General features: G+C 42.4%; 1 protein-coding gene across 4 annotated transcripts in view; it reads right to left on the reverse strand.

The window, feature by feature from the left end:
• Window positions 1-16,722, reverse strand: part of fryb (furry homolog b (Drosophila)) — a 43,652-nt gene extending 26,930 nt beyond the window's left edge. For 2 of the 4 annotated variants that reach the window (XM_047330617.1, XM_047330616.1), the window contains exons 1-10: window positions 15,824-16,721; window positions 4,379-4,572; window positions 3,782-3,835; window positions 3,506-3,645; window positions 2,647-2,737; window positions 2,264-2,343; window positions 1,982-2,062; window positions 1,091-1,259; window positions 672-764; window positions 289-387 (exon numbers count right to left, since the gene is read on the reverse strand). In XM_047330617.1, coding sequence (XP_047186573.1) covers window positions 289-387; window positions 672-764; window positions 1,091-1,259; window positions 1,982-2,062; window positions 2,264-2,343; window positions 2,647-2,737; window positions 3,506-3,645; window positions 3,782-3,835; window positions 4,379-4,572; window positions 15,824-16,067 — 1,245 coding nt within the window. In that variant the 5' untranslated portion in view covers window positions 16,068-16,721. Of the gene's footprint in view, window positions 1-288; window positions 388-671; window positions 765-1,090; window positions 1,260-1,981; window positions 2,063-2,263; window positions 2,344-2,646; window positions 2,738-3,505; window positions 3,646-3,781; window positions 3,836-4,378; window positions 4,573-9,391; window positions 9,652-15,823 lie in introns of those variants that run through there. The other 2 variants (XM_047330615.1, XM_035624102.2) reach the window with 2 other exon arrangements.
• Window positions 16,723-19,776: the final 3,054 nt, after the last annotated feature.

Raw genomic sequence — 19,776 nt, forward strand, 5'->3', positions numbered from 1 at the left:
ATTGCATGCATGTTCGTGTCAGACTGCAATCTTAATGAGGGAGATGTAGTGCATCTAATTTGCTTATTGCCCTGCCTGCTTCCATGCTGTGGGCGAGCACCGCCCATCTGGCGCCACTTTGAATACGACACTGTGCGCTGCATGCTGCACTCCTGCCTCCTTCCCATGCAGAGATAAAAGCCCACATGTTGGAGAGTTTCCGTAAGTGCTTTCACCAATTGCTGGTAATGGAGAGGAAATGAAGAGGACAGGGCTGTGACGAAAACGGAATACGGGGAGAAACTTTACCAGAGAGTGTTTCTTCCTGGAGGACAGGTCCAGCGTGGTGTCGTACAGGCTCTCTACGAAATTTCTGAGACACGGCACGTTCACCTCATTCTTCACGGTCTGAGGGAGAAAAAACATATCAGTTATATTCGTACACATTTCTCTTCAGAAGCGTGCTTTTATCAGTGTCCTTTTTCTACTTTACTTGATGCAGACAGACAAGACACTAGTAGACATATTCATGGCCTTAAGACCCAGTAGACATACTGTACATTACATAGACAGGTACATTTTTAATTAAAAGACAAACAATAATATATGGAATTTGACTCTGGCTTAAAATGAATCAAAAAAGCAACAACGCCCTGAGTAGTGGTCCGAGCAGTGTGATGAAATGCACTTACAGCAGCGACAGGTACAAGTATCTCCACAAAGAGTCCGGCTAGTGAGTGTTTAATGTCTTTGTCCTTCACTTCCAAGAAATACTGTGCACACTCCTGCAGACAGAAAGAGAGTCGGAGTTCAGAGGCAGCAAGGGAAACAATACACGGGCATTGAAAATTCTGTGAATGCGAGGTCACCGGTTCTAATCCCTGCATCGTTTAGCTGGAAGGAAATGAGGAGAAAACTCTCACCACCGCAATTGCCATCAAATGGCCAATAAACATGGCACTTAACCCCTAATTACTTGGAACTTCGCAGTAGTCAGCAGGACAGCTCCACGATAGGCCCTAAAACTGCTTCCAGACATGAATGTATGCGGAGAAGGAGCACGTCCGTTCTATATATATACTCCTCTTGACAGATTATTGCCATTACCTACCTGCATGAACTGGAAGGAGGCTTCAAAGTCTTCCACCGGGTACATCTTAATGCGGAAGAACTTGAGTCCCATGATGAGGCTGATGGTGGACTGGATGACGTAGGGGCTCTGCTCCTTCTGCCTCAGCTCCTTCAGCTCAGAGATGAACTTCTTCCTCACTGCTGGGAACCTGGTGACCAGATGTGAGCAGTTAGGCTGTTTTCTATGGTTTTAGTAAATTTTGTCATTCAACAGGTCTCGGTCGAGTGGTGGAGTAGTTAGTTGAAATTACTACAATGAAGCAGCAGCATTTTTTTCATGTTTGTCTATTTGCCAATATTGTGAACTCTTACTCCCCTACGCACCTGTTTTTGCTTGTGTGTGTTTGTGTATGTGCCCATCCAGATAGATTTTCCCAACAGTGCTCTGCAGGTCTATATTTAGAATGGCATCTGGAGGGGTGATGTGGAGGGAATGTGTGTGTGTGTGTGTGTGTGTGTGTGTGTGTGTGCCTGTGTGTGTGCACTTGTTCTAAGGGCGTCTGTGTTTTTTTGCACGTGGTTGTGCTTGCTTCACAGCGGTTGCCACGGCAGTTGAGTTGAACAGTCATCACCCCTCTGTTTAGAGCCGAGTGTTTAAATAAGATGCACATAAACTCTGTAAACGCAAAAACCAAGCAGGAAAAACCCATTTTGAGGAGAAAAATAGTCATGAGCTTTGAGTTATTCAGACACAGATTGTCACTAATATTGGCTCATTGGAGATTATCTCAACAAATGTACACATAATTCACAAATACTTTTTAAAAAACACAACAGACACAAACAACTTTGTCTATATATGTATACATAAAACATTTAACGTGTATGCACACACAAACACACATGTAGTATAAACATTACTTTGCCTCACCTGGACTGAGCAACGACTCCCACCACTTCAGCGTAGAGGTCAGCCACTATGTGCATGTTGCCTGTGTTGGGTCCCAGATACCTGAGAGGTAAAGATGAACATGTATACATCAGTGATACCTACACACGTGTATTTCATTCATAAGAGCTGTGCCTACAAACAGCAATGCAGGGAAACTTCTCAAACCTGCTTCATTCAATTCATTAAGTTATTTTGTGTTTCTACAATACATCTTATTTTATTTGAATATATTTGTTCTTCCCGTTATGGTTTTATTCTTACCCTTCCTTGTATTTGAAGTGCTTGAAGGCCAGGTTTATAACTTCCTGGATGAGTCCATCCAAGAGAGGATGGAGGGGGATCTGGATAGAGAGACAAAGTTTTCACGTTATTTTAAATTCAGTCTGTCATTTAATAGACATGTGCATTGAATTAAAACAATGTGTCCAAATTAAATGTATTATTTCGTCCAATTCTGCATAGGTCTGAATCTTTTTGTGATAAATGATATGTTCTTGAATCCCGTACTTGATCAAGAGTGCATGGGGAGAAGACAAGGTGTTAATCAAAGAAGAGCAAGTCAAATTTTCAGATTGTGTCTTTGTTGTTTTAACGGCTTTACAGGATTACAGTATACAGTATATGAACAGACTAATCTAACTCACCTGCTTTAACACCTCTATAAGCACTAGAGAGAAGATGAAGTCTATCGCCAAATCTCTCCTCTCCAGTAGGTAGTCCTTCTGTTGCTCATCGCTGAGGCAAAGAGAGAAACACAAACATCATTGTCACTTTCTCTTTCAAAGTATTGGGGCCCCTCAGGTGCACTCTGTGTACTCGAAGTGCGAACATGTCACTCGTGATTTTATAAAGTTTCCATTAATCAGTTAAATGTAGGCGGCATCTGGTTCCTCGTGTATCTGTGTGTACGTTATTCTGCGAAGACGACGACACCTTCAGTTCCGCTTCAGTTGAAACACCTGTGCCATTTGTTTTCAGAAGTAGTTTTGAGCAGAAGAGAAAAGAGTTAGTGTTGACACCAAACTTCATGGGAATATTATTTTGGAGGGTCTCTCCAGATTGTTAACTTTGAGAGCTGATAATATAGTCAGGAAAAAAACACACAAAACACTATGCAAATAATTAGGCTGGAGAGACTAATTTAATTCTATTGATAATTTAAATCATATGTTGATCAAAAAATGATTCCCCATCAATTAATTTCATACGACAATGAAGAAGTCATGATGTGGTCATAAAATGACGTCATGCATAGTTAAAAAAGTTTTTTCGAAGTACAGTATCTCTGCATTATGCATCATGACAAGTCGTGGTAGGGAATGATGTCATCATGACGTCACTATGAAGTCTGAAAATTAACTTTTTCAACCAATATCATTAGAGACACGATCTACAGCTTATTTATCTTATATATCTATTCCTGCTTCTCAGGTGGGTGACGAAAATAGCTCTTCATTTGCGTGTGTGTGTGTGTGTGTGTGTGCACGCTGTCTGTTCACTTACTTTTTGGACTTAGTGTTGGCCCTGGGTCGATACTCATGGGACTCATCCTCCAGGCCGTTCTGCCTCTTGTACCAGTCAAACAGAGTCCTCAGGATAGATGGCAGGCAGTACTCTGCCAGAGAACTCATGGAGCTGATCAGCTGCACAGAGGACAGAGGAGGAAGAGCAGGCGAGGGTGAGCAAAGAGAGAAGAGGGAGAGAAGAGAGTTTATCCCATTCCCAAAAATAAGATCACATTCATGGTGAGATTTGTGTGTCCATGTCAGATAAACACACCTGGTCGAACTGTGGGTCCTCTCCTCTCTGTAGAGATTTGTTAAGGGGCTTCTCCTGTGAGATAAGATCAGACATTCATGTTAGAAGAGACGGGTACAGGTAGACAAGAAAAAAAAAAAAAACAATCTTCAAAACTTTCGGTCTTCTCTACAAGATGTTTACATGGTTTGTAGCTGAACTCACTTTCAAATTCTAGCAACGAGCCTCAAAGCTGCCTGAATTTATTATTCCTGAGATATCGTGTTCACACAAGTGAAACTTTTTTAACAATTTTTTTTTAAATTGCTCACAGTGTCTTTTGAAAACATTATGGCTCCGGTCATGGTTGCTGCCAGGGTAGAGGCGTAAAAAGACCAGGGTTACACTAGCGGACTTAGTCTGTCCATATGGAAACTGCATATTTTACTCAGGTTTGTTTGTTTTCTGTTCTCAGGCAGGATGCTATACGCTCCAAAACAAGGTCGACAAACATTGTCATGAGAAGCCACTCTGAATAAGAACATGACATAAAATGTTGAAAGTGTTGTGATCTGAGAGAGAGATGGCCCGAGACATAGAGAGACGAGACAATATGAGAGTTCGCAAAAAGTCACTCACCAGTGGTTCGGCCATGATGATGCGAATCTTGCGTTCTGAGAGCAAGGTGAAGTTGGCAAACAGGCTCTTCAGGACGAACTCGCCCGGCTTACTCTCAGGGTCCACGTTAACAGGCGCCATGGCGACAGGACCCTTCCTCTCTCCCAAGGTTCCACTGACTGGCGGGAGTGGTGGCTTCAGTCCCACGGGAGAGGCTGGGGAGAGTTAGGACAGGCCGGTGAGGCTAAAGCAGAGGTCAGATACTTCCGAGCGGCACTCAGACATGGAGGGGAGCCATAATCCTACCTTTACTTTTTCCTCTTTTCATGTGCAACATATTTAATGCTTTACGTTTTGGAACTATTGTCCCCATAATTTGAAGATTTGAGGCATGTAAACATGAAGTGCAATGCTGCACTGGCTTCAGTCTGTTAACTGGCACCATTGAAAGAGTCCAGTATCTACTGGCTGTTTGTTTTTACTGCACTGAACTTAAAAACATGATCGTTTTCAGCCAAGTTCTGGCTTCATAAGGATAAACATTTCTAAACAGATTTATGGATGAAGAAACATGTGGATCATCACTCATGTCTGTGTGTCCTGTTTTGACTGAGTTATGGCTCGGTTTATTTTTTTGACTCAGATTACTTACAATCGGGCACGGAGAGTTTTAAAGTACCTTAATGGCCTCCGTGATTTGTGTGTCCCAGCCGCTGCAGCTTTGACTGCTGACTGAGTTGATAAACAGCCAAATCAATACGCCGCACCACAGTAAGTAACTTTCATTTGTTTTCAGAACACCAGCATCAACCTGTAAGTCTGCCTCATGTCTGCCCCCCCCCCCCCCGACTTCTATATCACGTACCACCACCTCTGAACTTCTGTGACCTTGTCTTAATAAAACTCATACTCCCGGTAAGAATCATATTATCTTTAATTTATCTGTTTTTTTAATGTTCAAACTCCTGAGCAATGATTCGTTTATGCTGAGTCAGTGCAAAGGGGTGACTGCATACACGCAGGCACACACACACACACACACACTGCAGTCCATGTTTTTATTTCTACCAACTGATTACATCATTAGGGAAACTGGGCACTAATAACTCTTGCAAAACACAACGATAAACAAAACAGAGGTCGTGAGGACTGTGCGTTAGAGACAGGCAGGCGTCGAGCAGACTGATCTACAGTACAGACAGGAACAAACAGGGGCATTTGCTGTCACGCATTTTTTAAGAATATAGATGAGCCCTTAGAATAGAATAAATGCATCACACAGTCTCTTTACGTTGCACTAGAAGAGTTCAGGCAAGACTTTTTGGAAAATGTAGGTAGGTTACACTATGGATTATTGTTACTCACACTGAATAAGAAACACTCAGTGAAAAAACAAACAAACACACACCTTCACACACCATTGGAGCACAGTATTAGCAGCGACTGCAACAACAGCCAACAGAGGAGGCTTGTGTGACTGGAGCAAAGTTTGAACGCAGGTTTGATTCCCCGCACTTGCTGAGAAGAACAAAGTGCCAAGTACATACTGTAGATACTAATTCACTGGGCAGGACAGGACCCCACGCCTCACACACAGCAAACTGTATGTGTGAAACGTGACCACTCAAGCGATGCAAACATGCGTGCGTGTGAACACCCCCTGCACGCTTACCAAGGCCCTTGATGAAGCTAATGACACTAGCCCTGCTCCATTTAGTTGGCACTTCCATGGTGCAGACAGCGTCACGGATTCCGAGGGTAAAGGTGGGTAAAAATGGTAGCAACCAGTGGGATGGAGGAGAAGGAATTCGGAAACCGGGCACTGGGAGTTTACGGGGTGTAAAATACAGCTCCCATGATTAACGAACAAAAGTAATTCACTGCAGGAGGTCAGAGGCACAGGAGTCTGTCTTTATCACCCAACTACTCCACTATGACAGTGACCACAGGCATCACAGCAACGTCTGGCTTAGGTGCGAGGTGAATTTAACCGAAACTAAAAAGTGCGAAGCTCCATCCTCCAGAAAGTGATCGGCAGGTAAAGTGAAAGACAGGTGCCTGAGGCAAGAAGGAGAACTCCTGTGTCATGAGCATTACAGCTCTATCCCGCACTCGATCCGACTCAAACTGGAAGACGTGCTGTTTCCACAGACAGGAAGAGCCGTAGCTAGAGTGACAACGTGTTGCAATCGCAGAGGACGTGATGTTGTCAAAGTGTCTTATAAAAACAACAGAAGAGACAACCGACTTATTCCGTTGTAAGTGCACTGGGACCAGGAGATATTCCACTGTGCTGCTGCGGCAGAGGCCTGGGTAGATCGCAAGGCTGTGTAGGGCCCCATGCTTGAGAGCTACATGAGCCTGCACACCAACTATCAGTTTCTAGTGGAGCCCATGCTCCACCTCCAACCCGTCGTCACGTCTCCGTACGATGGCTCCCGTGACCTTGGAATCCTCGAAGCCCATTGGAGAAGTTGGACTGGAATAAAGTGCTTCTTTTAGTGGTTTCGTGGCGGTTCTTCAGTTGTCAGTTGCAGTTAAGTAAGGTCTGCTCCTTGCGGAGATCTGACCAGAAGAGTTGGGTTGGAATTTCAACACTGCCCCGAGAGGGAGTCAAGGGGAGGAGGGAGGAGCTATATATAGACTACTGGCGGTCGTTCTCTTACATACCCACCACTCCCACTGACCCCTACTCATACACGAGTGCACACACATCACAAACAGAGACACAAACAAACACACACGCATGCACACACAAATGCACGACAGTTGTCTAGGGCAAAAGTGATATATCTGGAAACAAAGTCATGCCATGACAAAAAAGCCAATGGCATTAATCTAACTTAGGAAAAACAAAGGTTGAGATAATCTGTAAGGGTGTGTGTGTGTGTGTGTGTGTGTGTGAGAATGCATCCGTGTGTGTGTGTGTGTCTGTCGAGATGAGAGGAAGATGTAACGTTGTCCAATAAAGCTGTCGATATAGCGGGACCCTCGTAGACATCGACATGACTCAGCATTTTAAGAGGTGAGTCAGCAGAAATCTGTCATGTCTAGTCAATACCACCATTGTTTATCGCACATTGTATACCCTACAAGGTTTATTGAACATAAGAGAAAGAGGGGGGAAAAAGACTTTAATCCTGCACTTCTTGTAAAATGTGTTTAATAAGTGGATTGTGATGAGTCACTTTTTAAAAGAGCAGGCAATTACCACAAACGCACATCGACGGCCCTCGACAAGACCTGGCAGAACCAAACCTGTACGGTGTCACAGGAGGAAGCTGAAAAATCTAATGTCGTCTAGCAGTTATTGTGCTTTTGTTTGTATTTTACTTCAATAATTTTTTTCAGCTTTTGAGCCTAAAGCTCTCATTACCAACTAAGGTAAATTTGTAGGTATTATTACATTTCTCAACAATTATACTTCAAAATGCAGGTCTGCTTCTCTACTCATAACACATTACAGAAGTAAACAAACCCATTCGAGGATCAGAAAATGACTTTAAGTTAGATTTAGCTGGAAGGTTAAAATACTGTGTTTTCTAATTTGATAGTGGGGCGACCCACTGTCTACATTCACATTCAGTGTTGTTGTTTTTTAACCATCAATACCATGTAATAGTTAAAACTAGAAAATATGTGTATGTGTGTGTGTGTTTCAGTAAGGCCCGTATGAGATGGAACAAACTCAGCTATTGATAAAGTGATTTCCTTCGATAAGTAACTCGTGCTTGAAACAAAAAAACCTACACTTGGACCAACCAGGCCTGCTTCTCGGCTTTATAGGCTTCTGACTGCCGTCATTAACATGACCTTGGAGCACACCAGGCTTCACATAACTGCATGTAGTCATTTAGCTGAAACAAGCTGGTCCCTATATGAGGAAGCCATCTCATCGTGGCCATCAGTGTGATTTATTTTTTTATTACATCATCATAAATGACGGGGGGGGGGGGGGCAACCATCAACACATACCCTGCAATTCCTCTGTAGCCGACATAACCTCTGCTGACAGTCCTTCACCACACACCTAATATATGAGCTTGACACAGCTGCTCGGCTAACCACACGCACACGCACACACGCACACACGCACACACGCACACGGATGTTTTTTTATGGTATATAATGAAAGGTGACCATTTCCCAACAGAGCACGTACAGATGCTTCTCTAGCTCATAAACTACTCCGAGAAAAGTGCCCACAGTACACTAACTACATGAAAGCGAGCACAATCTGTGAAGTAACAGGAAAGTCCATGCTCTCCATATCAAAAAGGAACAGTAAAAGGTAAACCAGAGGCAGCGTGGGGACGACTACATAAGAGTCCCAGAGGTGCATTAAGACACTAGTGCTTTCTACGTTCTGTAAAGTCTCAGGTTAATGAGCCCAGTGCTGAAAGAGGGGGAAAGTACAGTGCGTTCAGTTGGCGACAGTCTGGGACGACACCACTGGGTATTCATCCCAGATCGACACTTGAGTGGCATAAAGGAGCATTAACTTTGGTTAAGTTGGGGAAGGACTCATTCGCTGACAGAGGAACTGATCAAGTGATTCAAGTCTTTTGAAGTGTAATCAGATCATTAATGACGGTTGTAAATATACAGATGTGTTATATTTGTCATATATTTTTGTTTAAATTGTGGCTGAGCTTGACAGATTTTTGGAACCGGGCTCCTTTAAGCGCTGAGCACAAAGACTAACAAAGTCAACGACTGACTTCTTTCGTCCGTATAATTAATATAGAAAACTGCTGAGGAGTCAGATTTACCCTCTGCTAACCCCTGGAGCAGTTATCTCTCTCCCTCTCTCCATCCCCTCGCTTTTCCATTATTACATTATTACATAACACGGCCAAACATTGATAGTGTGGATCATGATCTATGCTGCCTGCCTCATCCACTCCTAATATAGACACACACGCAGATGCACAAACATATACAGAACAAGTGTAGTCTGTACAATGCAGGGTATACTGAAGACCAGTCAGACCATGCCTGCAACAACAACTGCGATGTGTTAGCTGTACTCACTCCCTCCAAAGGACTTGAGCAGAGACTTGAGGCTGATGTCAAAGAAGCCTGAATCCTGCTGGCTAGTCGCCATGGCTGCAGAGGCTATGTCGCCACGGTGACAGACAGCAGCAGGGGGACAGGACGGCAGGATGAGGCGTTGCGGACAGAGGAGGCAAGAGAAAGAGGAGTATGCTCCAAGTGAGAAAGGCAGGAGGAGAAGGAGACAGGGATGCGGGTGGGCAGCCAGCGATGCGGATGCTGCGGATGTCTGCTGCTGAGTGTGTGTGCGTGTGTTTGTTTGTTTGTTTGTTTGTGTGCGCGTGTGTGTGTGTGTGTGTGTGTGTGTGTGTGTGTGTGTGTGTGTGTGTGTGTGTGTGTGTGTGTGTGTGTGTGTGTCAGAGAGAAAGAAAAAAGAGCGACGCTCAGCCTCGCTTGCGCTCTGTGTTGCTATCTTTCTGGCTAGCACCCCCCATCCCCTCTCTGTTTTGCTCTCTCTGGACAGTGATACACAGATGTTGGTAGGCGCAAGCAGCCAATCCTCTTAGAGGAAAGGCAGAGGGAGAGAGAGAGAGAGAGAGAGAGAGAGAGAGAGAGAGAGAGAGAAAGGGAGGGAGGGAGAGAGAGAGAGAAAGGCATACAGTAGATAGTACTGCACGGGGGGGGATCGCAGAAAATAGAGGGAGGGACGGTGGGAGGGAGAACACTACGGAGTGAAGGACCAAGAGGAGACAAGAAGGGATACAGGACTAATTAAGATGGAAAAGACAAATAACAGTGATATGATGTTTCCTGATGACTGTCATCCAGTTCTGTCTCACAATAAGTGCTGAGTGAGCATGCTGCAAGCCCACAGCAACCAATGAGAGCAGAGAAAAGAAATGACAAGCGGGCTGCGCCAGCCAATAGCCGGGAATAACAATGGCGTCATTGCCTCTGATGTGTTCAATTATCATTGATAGTAATAATAATATGTCGCATATATTCTATATGATCATATATGATCATATATGTATATATATTACATAAACATAAAATAAAAATACATTTTCATTACCAATATAAAAACATGTTATATCAAGTTACTCAATAGCCTCTTTTTGATAAAATGTGTTCAGGTAAAAAGAAAATACTGATTTATATTAAGTCTTTAGTCTTACACCTCAGCAAACATGGGAACCTCAGACTGGTTCCTGCCTGAAGATTGTGGAGGCAGAAGGGACTCTGAAGGACACTTCAGAGATAGCAATCTTGGCATTAAATGGGAAACCTAGGTTTTTAACAGAAGTCGTTGTGCAGTTGGAAAAGTAAAAAAGAGGAAGGTTTCTAAAATCGATATGCGGATTGTCAGAGTCAATGACAAGGATCTCAGTTTGATCTGAAAGTCTATTAAACAGTCTGCTATGCTATAGTGGATAAGCTAGCTTGGATTTCAGACTTTACTCCAATGTATAGCAGCGTGTCGTCATCATAAAGATGGCAGACAATGTCACGCCTATGAATAACATCACCTAAAGGGATTCATTGAAAAGTGACAAATTCCTATTTGTATAAAAACAGCTAAAACCATTCATTTCTACACTAACTGGACAAACATGCTTCACTGATTAGTTATGAAAACTGTTATTTCAAGGTACCTTCATTAATATAAATTGGGTGGACAAAATAAGAGAAACACTTGTCAGTAAGTGTATAAATAAATAGAGGAGATACAATCTTTCTGAAATATAAAACCCCCTCCAAGAAAGTGGGAGATGACAAAGAACAAGGGATGAGCCAGGGGGGGAATTAAATTAATTATTTGGCCTTTCTGTACTGCAACTTCTTCTAACTCATCTTCCGGGATCCGGTTGTTATTGATCTAGCTGTAACCAGTACACTCGCCTAACAGCAATAGCAGGAATAGATAATGACAATCCAGTTGATGACACGGCAGCACTGACACGGGGCGGTGTCGCACAGTCAATTAACATGTTCGTGTCACTTGTAGGTCAATGTTTTGGCAACCTACTCCGCTTAATTGCTTGGCACGTTAACTCCTGTTTCGGATTCATTTCAGGTGCCGTGATGCACGGCGCTGGGTCTTAAGCAATCAATCACAAACATTGCATAACTGCAGTTTTCAACTTGTGCAATTTTACAGAGTTAGAAGGTGACATGGTGAGGAATGTTTGTCCAAGAACTCCAAATGAAGCAAAACACTCTGAAGCTACTGCAGCACTGTCATTAGTTTTTTCTTGCTTCCTTGTCATTTTAGTGTATAAAATAAAGTTACTCTTCTTGCTTGAAGAAGAGCTTATATTTTCAAACAATAACACAAAGTTAATCAATTGTTCTTCCTTAAACAGTCACATGGTTCTTTGGCTGTCCTCAAGTTTGTGTGAGCTAAAGGTAAATGACCACCATGGCAACGATGTTATGGTTGGGGGAGTGAGAGTGGGCGTACAAGTGGATAATTAGGGTCATAATGTAGTTCCCTGAATAAGCCGCCACAGGACATGTGAATGGTTGAGAGAGAGACAGAACAGACGCAGTGGGGAGAGAAAATGAAAGTGAGGGGAGGAGAAAAAGATACAGTACCAAGTGAAGCTGCATCTCACAGGAGATGCGACTGAGCACAGGGTGGCCTGGTTCACATTAACAGACAATTACAGTCTAATCTCGAAGGAGGAAAAATATAGCAGAGAAGCACTGCAGGCCTATTCCTGTCCGCAACTTCTGCTAACACCATCACAGTCCTGGAACAAACAGTATCAGCAGACGATCGTTTCTGCCTGCCGGTGTTAACCTGCTTATTGAAACATGACAATGCAGCCAATCGCGCGAAGTTCACTGTCCAAAATCGCCATTGGAAGATTGACTTGTCTAATTTCTTCCATTCGTTGATTTCTCATTCATTTAAAGAGTTGCTTGTGCCTGCTGTGGGACTATGGGAGATTTTAAAATATGCAATTGTTGTGTGAGAGGGAAAACTGCAAGGAAGAGTATGACCAACTACTGTGGCAAAGACAAATAACTTTCCAAATTAAGATGCAGATGGTCTCTATGAAAATTTACCTTTAAATGAAGAGAAATGAGAAGTTCTTTTGGTTAAAAAAAAAAAGGATTTCTGATTAATCACATTTTCTTTAATTCAGACGATCCCATATACAATCCTGAGATCAATCTTTGCATTTGCACATTTTATCAGCAAAGGTACACCTGAGCTCAATGTTGTCTGTATGCAGTCAGTGGTTGCTTGCTGTAAGTGGTTCAAACAGTGCTGTGTGATGTGTAAAGGTCTGCTTTATGGAAATGAAGCTATTACACCATGCACAACTACAATTACCGCCTCAAGGTTGTTTGCCTCCGTCAACCAGGAAAGTTGCAGTTTACACCCATGTCTTTCCAGACTCATATAACATATGTAGTGAAGAATTTAATAAGCGCTGTTAGGAAAATTTTGTCATAATTAGCATATGAGCTTTTGGCTAATTGCCAAAAATGTGTTTGGTGAGGTCACAGTGACTGATATTCTTCAGTCAAAATGAACGTTTGTGCCAAAAAAGCTACAAAGTTAAGCTCTAGTTCTCTTATTGAAGTGGGAACAGCTGTTCAGTTGTTTTGCTGGAGAGCAGGGTGCGTCGGATGTATTTGTAGTGTATATGTAAGTATATTCAAATCCATGACCTGCAATGGAAATGTTTTTTCCATGCAGTGACACAAATCTATTCATCTTACATAAAAAAAAACATGGAACTTGAATAAAGACACACACACACACACACACACACACACACACACACACACACACACACACACACACACACACACACACACACACACACACACACACACACACACACACACACACACACACACACACACACACACACACACACACACACACACACACACACACACACCCCCTTATGGAAGTCCTAGGATTCCACACATTCTAAGCCGGGGCCTGAGCATGCCAGCTGTCGAAAGTGCCTCCACACACACGCACACGCACACACACACACACACACACACACACACACACACACACACACACACACACACACACACACACACACACACACACACACACACGCACGAACAAATTTAATTAAATTCCATTTAACCTAAAATTACAGATTTGTTCAATCTTTTGAAGGTATTTTTGGCAGTTGGACCACAATCTTCTGGTCTCTGTGTATAAGCACTAAACACTGGCTTTCATCCAAGTCCTTAAACATATCGTATCTTAACGTATCAACAAATCCCAAGTCTGATTGGATACTTACAGTACATCTAACTAAATGTTTCTTTTATTATTTATTTTTTATCTGACATTGGAATGATCGGTGTAGCCTTCCTAATTCAGTCCATCTTAGATTTCATGAGCTACTTGATTCAAACACCGAAGGGCTGATTCAAAACTGTAACGTTGATTATTTATATGGCGTGTGTGAACGATTAACTGTGAGAATGTGATTCATCAACGTTGGAGCTGTTGGAACGACAGAAGCAACAACTCCAACAAACTGATACAGCACAAAGCACGGCAACATTCCTACTTCATCATACGTTATTAAATAATTGATCAAGCCTCTGATTATTTTTGTTGATAATACAAGGAATCATTTTACATCATGTCAAAAAAATGTGCTCATCGTGATTTCATGAGGCACAGCGTGATGTCATCCAAAACCAACAATAGTCAGTTTTCTAACACATGACAAATAAATCTAAAATGTGCAACAATCTGCTATCTGATCAATTAAGCAATTCAGTTTTAGATCGCGCTGACTTAATCACAACATCATATATTTGTCTTTCTCGTATGGTCTAATACACACACATACACACACACACAGACGGGGAGTGTTTGAGGTTCACACAGTGGTATCTCCTTAACACAGCTGTCTTGATCAAATAGATAACTGTTGTAAAGAATGTGTGTGTGTGTGTGTGTGTGTGTGTGTGTGTGTGTGTGTGTGTGTGTGTGTGTGCGTGGTGTTCACGCCAGGTGTACCTCTCCCCCCCTGACATCAAAGCCTCAGTGACGCACATTATCACATAAAAGCCCTGTAACATTTAATTTCATGGCAGTTCTTGTTTCTACAATTTGACCCTGATAATCAGTTGCTCATTTTAAGAGAAGTTACGGTTAATGTCGTCTTATAAAAGACGTGTTTGTGCAGGTGCTACTTTGTTACTCAGGCACTACCTCACTCCAGATTTCCCCTTCCCACGTCGACTTGACGCCCACTTCTCTCTCTTCTTTTGAAGTTCAGCCAAAACCCACTAAAAATGTATATTCAGACATAAAACAACTCCTGAAACCGTTGTGCTCTCCTAGCCCTAATGCGTGACTATCTTGAAATTAACCTCCGCTGACTTCTTTTTCAATACACGTCTCTCCGACATGATCCTGTTAGTGTCACGGGTTTATTGTAAAGACAGAATGGGTCTTTTCTTACTTACAGTGGAGGTATAGTTGGTGACCTACGGATAAAGGACGATTCTGTCAAAACAGTAACTTTTCATTACTCTGGATAATAGCATCAGTTAAAAAAAAAAATGAAAATCTACGGCCTCCTTTTGATTCGGACCTTATGGTTGGTCGTCAGGAATAGATAGAAACCGTGGGTCTCTTTGTCTGTTGAGAGAACAATTGACACTATAACAGTAGACAAAGACAAGGGCTCCAGGAAAAAAGATATTCCTGCAGCTGAGGGTTACAGGTTAGGGCACAGAACAAAAAGGTAAAACTGTGGCATTAATGTCTGTAAATACTTAAAAACAAAAGAATTTCACCCTTGATTCCAATCATATGCACTTTTGTTCTATCATACTCTGACTAACTACTTGACGTCTTGGCTTTCTCCCACAGTTGGAAGTATGTGGACATGAAATTCCCAGAGGTTAAGGTAAGATGAGAAAGAGTGAGTGGTTTGGGCAAAAAAAAGGGCTTACATCTGAGGCCAGAACCACACAGGCATGTCTTTTTTCGACCAATCTGTAGAATAAGGATTAGAGGAGTAATCTCATGCTGTTTTCTCAAGACAGAGAAGGTATCACTTTTCACAGGGTCTACAAAAGCCACAACAAAGACACTTGCCAGGACAGGTCCTCAAAGTCCAGCAAAGAAGAGACTTGTTAAGGGCTAGGTGGAGAGAGGTACAGTAGTAAGAGATACAGTAAAACTTTTATTTTTTTCCCCAAATACCAGGTTGAATAAAAACCCAGCTCACATTCCAGTGGGGGAGTCAAGAATCACTATTTCAGCTGGGTGTTCAACCAGCCTTTTCAGCCTCAGGTCATGATGAATTAGCATGCACATTAGACAGAAAAAGCATAACTACTACAAAACCAATTTCTTTACGCGTCAATGCCTTTTTGCTCTGGTCATGTTCACTTTAATACCGCCCCCTGAAAACAAAAACAAAGCTAACAAAAAAATCCAAGCTCATCTCCACCTACCTATGATTCTCATCCGTTTTCTGGACCTCGACTGGATCTTACTGAACCTCCCAGTGAAGTCACTGGGTTCAAACATGTCCATGGACAGAGAGGCCATACGCTCCAGAAAGATCCCGTCCTGGCCCTGGCTCTGGTTCTCCACATCCTGGTCCTGTCCATGGCTCAGAGACTGGCCATCGCAGGGGTCTGAAGCACCGCTCTCAGCCCCGAGACTGTTGGTGCTCCTCACATCTTCTAGAGACATATCTCCACGATCTCTACCACTTCCTGGTAGTCCCGTCAAAACCTGGCCGTCCTCAGAACTAGCAAGGAGACACTACATGATGGTTCAACGGTGGGCTCAGAAGATTAAAAAATAAAAAGCACCACTAGCCTTGGTTCAAGACTTTGAAAAAAGGATTTAAACAGTGTCCAGGCAATCCTGAAATCCCTGGTTTCCTTTTCTTCATCTCATTCTTCATCTTTTGTCCACATCTTGGTTTCCAGTTTCCTCACACAAGTGCGTGTGGATTCTCTTTATGTCGAGTTCATTCAATCCAGAGACAGTGAGCGCATTGCTTTGTTGTTCCAGATACACAGGCTCTCCAGAGAGTTCAGGTTCACCTTTTCTCCAGTCTCTTTTTCACACTTATTCTTTAAAAAAAAGACACACACCACGATCTCCGTGTCTTCTTCTGTTTGAGAGGCGATTTCATTCAAAGAAAAAGTTCAGTGGTCTTCTCTTTACGCTCTCACCTGTTCTTTGTTTAGTTCTCTCTGTCTCCCTCACTCCTCTCTGAGGCACAACTGTTTTGTTCTGCTCTCAGGTGGTGGACAAGGGAGGGGTCCAATTCCAAGAGCGCAGCTTGATAGGGTGGTTTGGGAAGTTTGGGTGGTTCTCTCATCTCCTCTCCCTCCCACCGCCTTCTTTTGCCTTTTTTTTCTCCTCACTCCGGGGGTTTTTTCAAAAAAGTCCCCTTGTGTCACTACGGACAGAGAAAATAATTTCTTCCCTGTGCCCCACTCTCTCTCTCACCTGTTTCCTTCTTCTTGTTTCATCCTATCCGTCTCACATTTGAGTAAAGCACGGCGGAATGGCATGCATTGGCTCGATTCAAACAGCCAACACATGGCATGTGGGTGTGAGTAAGAGTCCCCGTACTCACTGGTCGAGGCTGTTTAGCCAGTTAACCTCAAAAGTGTTAATGGTGTAGGATTACTGAAGTCAGACACACCCCTTTCACAGACAGGGGGAAACAAAGCCAAACACAAACAGGAAGAATCCACAGAGAGACAGACAAAATGTGTTTTTGTGAAAGTTTCAGCTACTGAGCTTTTGAGTTGCAGATGCATGTCTAAGATAACACTGACAAGACGCCTGGAAACAGCCCCCACGGACAAGACACGTCTCACTGAGGAGCTGGTGAAAACAAAATGCAAGTTCAGAACTGATGTCCATTACTGTACAATGAGGATAAATAAGTAAGTATTAATTCTTCAACATGAATGTCCTTAAAAAAGAAAAGAAAAAGATTATTTGTATGTTTTCTTTATCCCTCACTCAAATCTCTCAATCGCATGTTTGTTCAGCCTGCATCTCACTCTCTTTGACTCCGGAGGTTGGGCAGTGAGTATGTCTCAGGAGACAACCACCCCTGCTGTGTATGCCACTATCGTCATGACATCAACTCCGTTGAGTGCTTCGCCCGCGTCCGCACGTTTAGGTGCAAAAACAACTAAACTTCCATATCCTCTTTGAAAAGGATGCCAGGGAAGTGGGGACAATGTTATATATATATATATATATATATATATATATATATATATATACAGCAAATGTGCCTTCAGTCGCATAAACTGAACGAAAATGCAACAGCAAAAGTAATGTATGCTGATAGTGAACATTATCAGTAAAATGACATTGTATTTGTTTTCTGCCAATATATGAGATCTTACAGTACGATATCAACCTGTAGTCGAGTGTCTAAGTATCTTATGATTTGTTTCCTGTCTCTCTTCAGACACCACAATCAAATGAAGGCAAAATATATGGAAAAAAAAAAAACATACCATGAAAAAAATCAGGTGTCAGTTATTTTCACTTTAACAAACAAAACTGAAGGGAACTCTAATTACTTCATTTTGATGCCAGACATCTTTTTTTCAGTGAGAAAGTCCAAACAGACACTCTAAACAGTTTGCCTCTGAAATGTTTTGCTGCCAACATACTGTAGCAGAGAAGCTCGGGTTGTTTGTTTTCATTGGTTCTTGAATACTCGAATCCGGCGAGGAAATAGTTAAGGCTGGCAAACAAGCAGAGGGAGGCACTGTGCCAAAGTCAGTTAGAGAGGCGGGCCATCCCCTCGGGGGACTACAACAGCCAAGTATTAAGACACTCACGTGTATATACACACACACACACGCGAATACACAAACAGGATATTGTTTTTGTCCTTTCATTAACCTGACAACTCTGGACGGCCAATCAAAGAAGACACACGGGTTAACCAATTATATCCAGGAATGTGTTGGCCAACAAAACCACAATCTATCTGTCTAATTATTTATTTATTTTTGTCCACTGTGGATCCCGATCTACTGATCTACAGTTTGCGGACATTATATTTAGGTCATTTTTTATTTGCTCTGGTTCCACAGGGGTTGATAGAGGATAATGAACTCGACTGTGTTTTTTCTGAGAAGCCACTCAGGGTTTGCAACTCTGCTTGTTTGCTTGACCTGATTAGTCATTTGTGATTGTACTCAAATGCTGTCCATCTCAATCTTTATACAAACAGAGTAAATCCCATCTATTCTTCCCTTTTTACTCTGCAATGTAAACTAGTCTTTGGGTTATTTTTTTCTCACAGGTGAATGAATAGATAGTTGACAACAATACACCCTGATCTGTGTAGAAACAACGGAAATGTAATCAAACCCAAGATTAATGAAAAACACAAACAAACCCGTGGAGGTCAGTGAAATCACAATTATTCCCATTTTCAAAGAGATTTTTCTTCATGAATACGTAAGCAAACATTGCACATAAAGCATCCTGATTATGATTTATGAGCACAGCATCACCTTCCAACCGCTGTTCAGACATGCTTTGGTTGACTGGGACGACCAAACACACCCAAACAGACGAACACGCCACAGGGACGCGGCCAGCTTTAAACACTGGGTAAACAACAGTGTCTATGATTCCTGTCCCGCTCCAGCAGCCCTTTTTTTTTAATTCATGGCATTTTATTAAGCTTCTTGTCCAACTTTGACTTTATCAGTCATTGCTCTATCGTGTCTCCTACGTTATCTAACTTCTCAAATCAACCACAAATGTTTCCTGCTCATATGGAGACGACAAGGTGGTGCCATCTCACCTTACGTACTGTCTGAAATTAAAAAACAGCAACTTCCTTCCCCACGCACATATGGTCAAAGTCTAAAGGACGCTGAAAGCCACAATCATTCTTTTGGTCGGTTAGTCTTATCATTAACAATCTCATTTGCTTCATCAATTCCTAATTTTTTTTATTCTTTCTACCTTGTTATCTTGATCCCTTTTCTCAATAACCATAGGAGGAAAATCAGCACCGTGTGTGTTGTCGATTAATTGAATTTCAAATGATAAAAGGCCCATTTTACTGTTGTGTTCAAGTTATAGATTTACTTCTTGACTAGTATCATTTTGAGTTTTTGTGATTTCAATTTTAGCTTTTTGTTTCAATTTGTTTGCTACACAAGACACCATCAGCGGGAAAACACCTTTTTCAGGTATGCGTATTTCTTCACAACTGTCTCGGAGGCCGACCTCACCCCATACGATCCGATCATTTCGTCTCTGATTATCACCCTTCCACTTATCATTTAAATTGCACCCTCTGAGACCTCTGCTAAAAAAACGGGCAAATTTTATTTCCCCTGTCACTCAAATATGTTGCCATGCTAACAGTTGCCCAGACCGCAGAACCCTG

The sequence above is a fragment of the Scophthalmus maximus genome, chromosome 2, assembly GCF_022379125.1.
Source record: "Scophthalmus maximus strain ysfricsl-2021 chromosome 2, ASM2237912v1, whole genome shotgun sequence".
NCBI classification, from domain to species: domain Eukaryota; kingdom Metazoa; phylum Chordata; class Actinopteri; order Pleuronectiformes; family Scophthalmidae; genus Scophthalmus; species Scophthalmus maximus.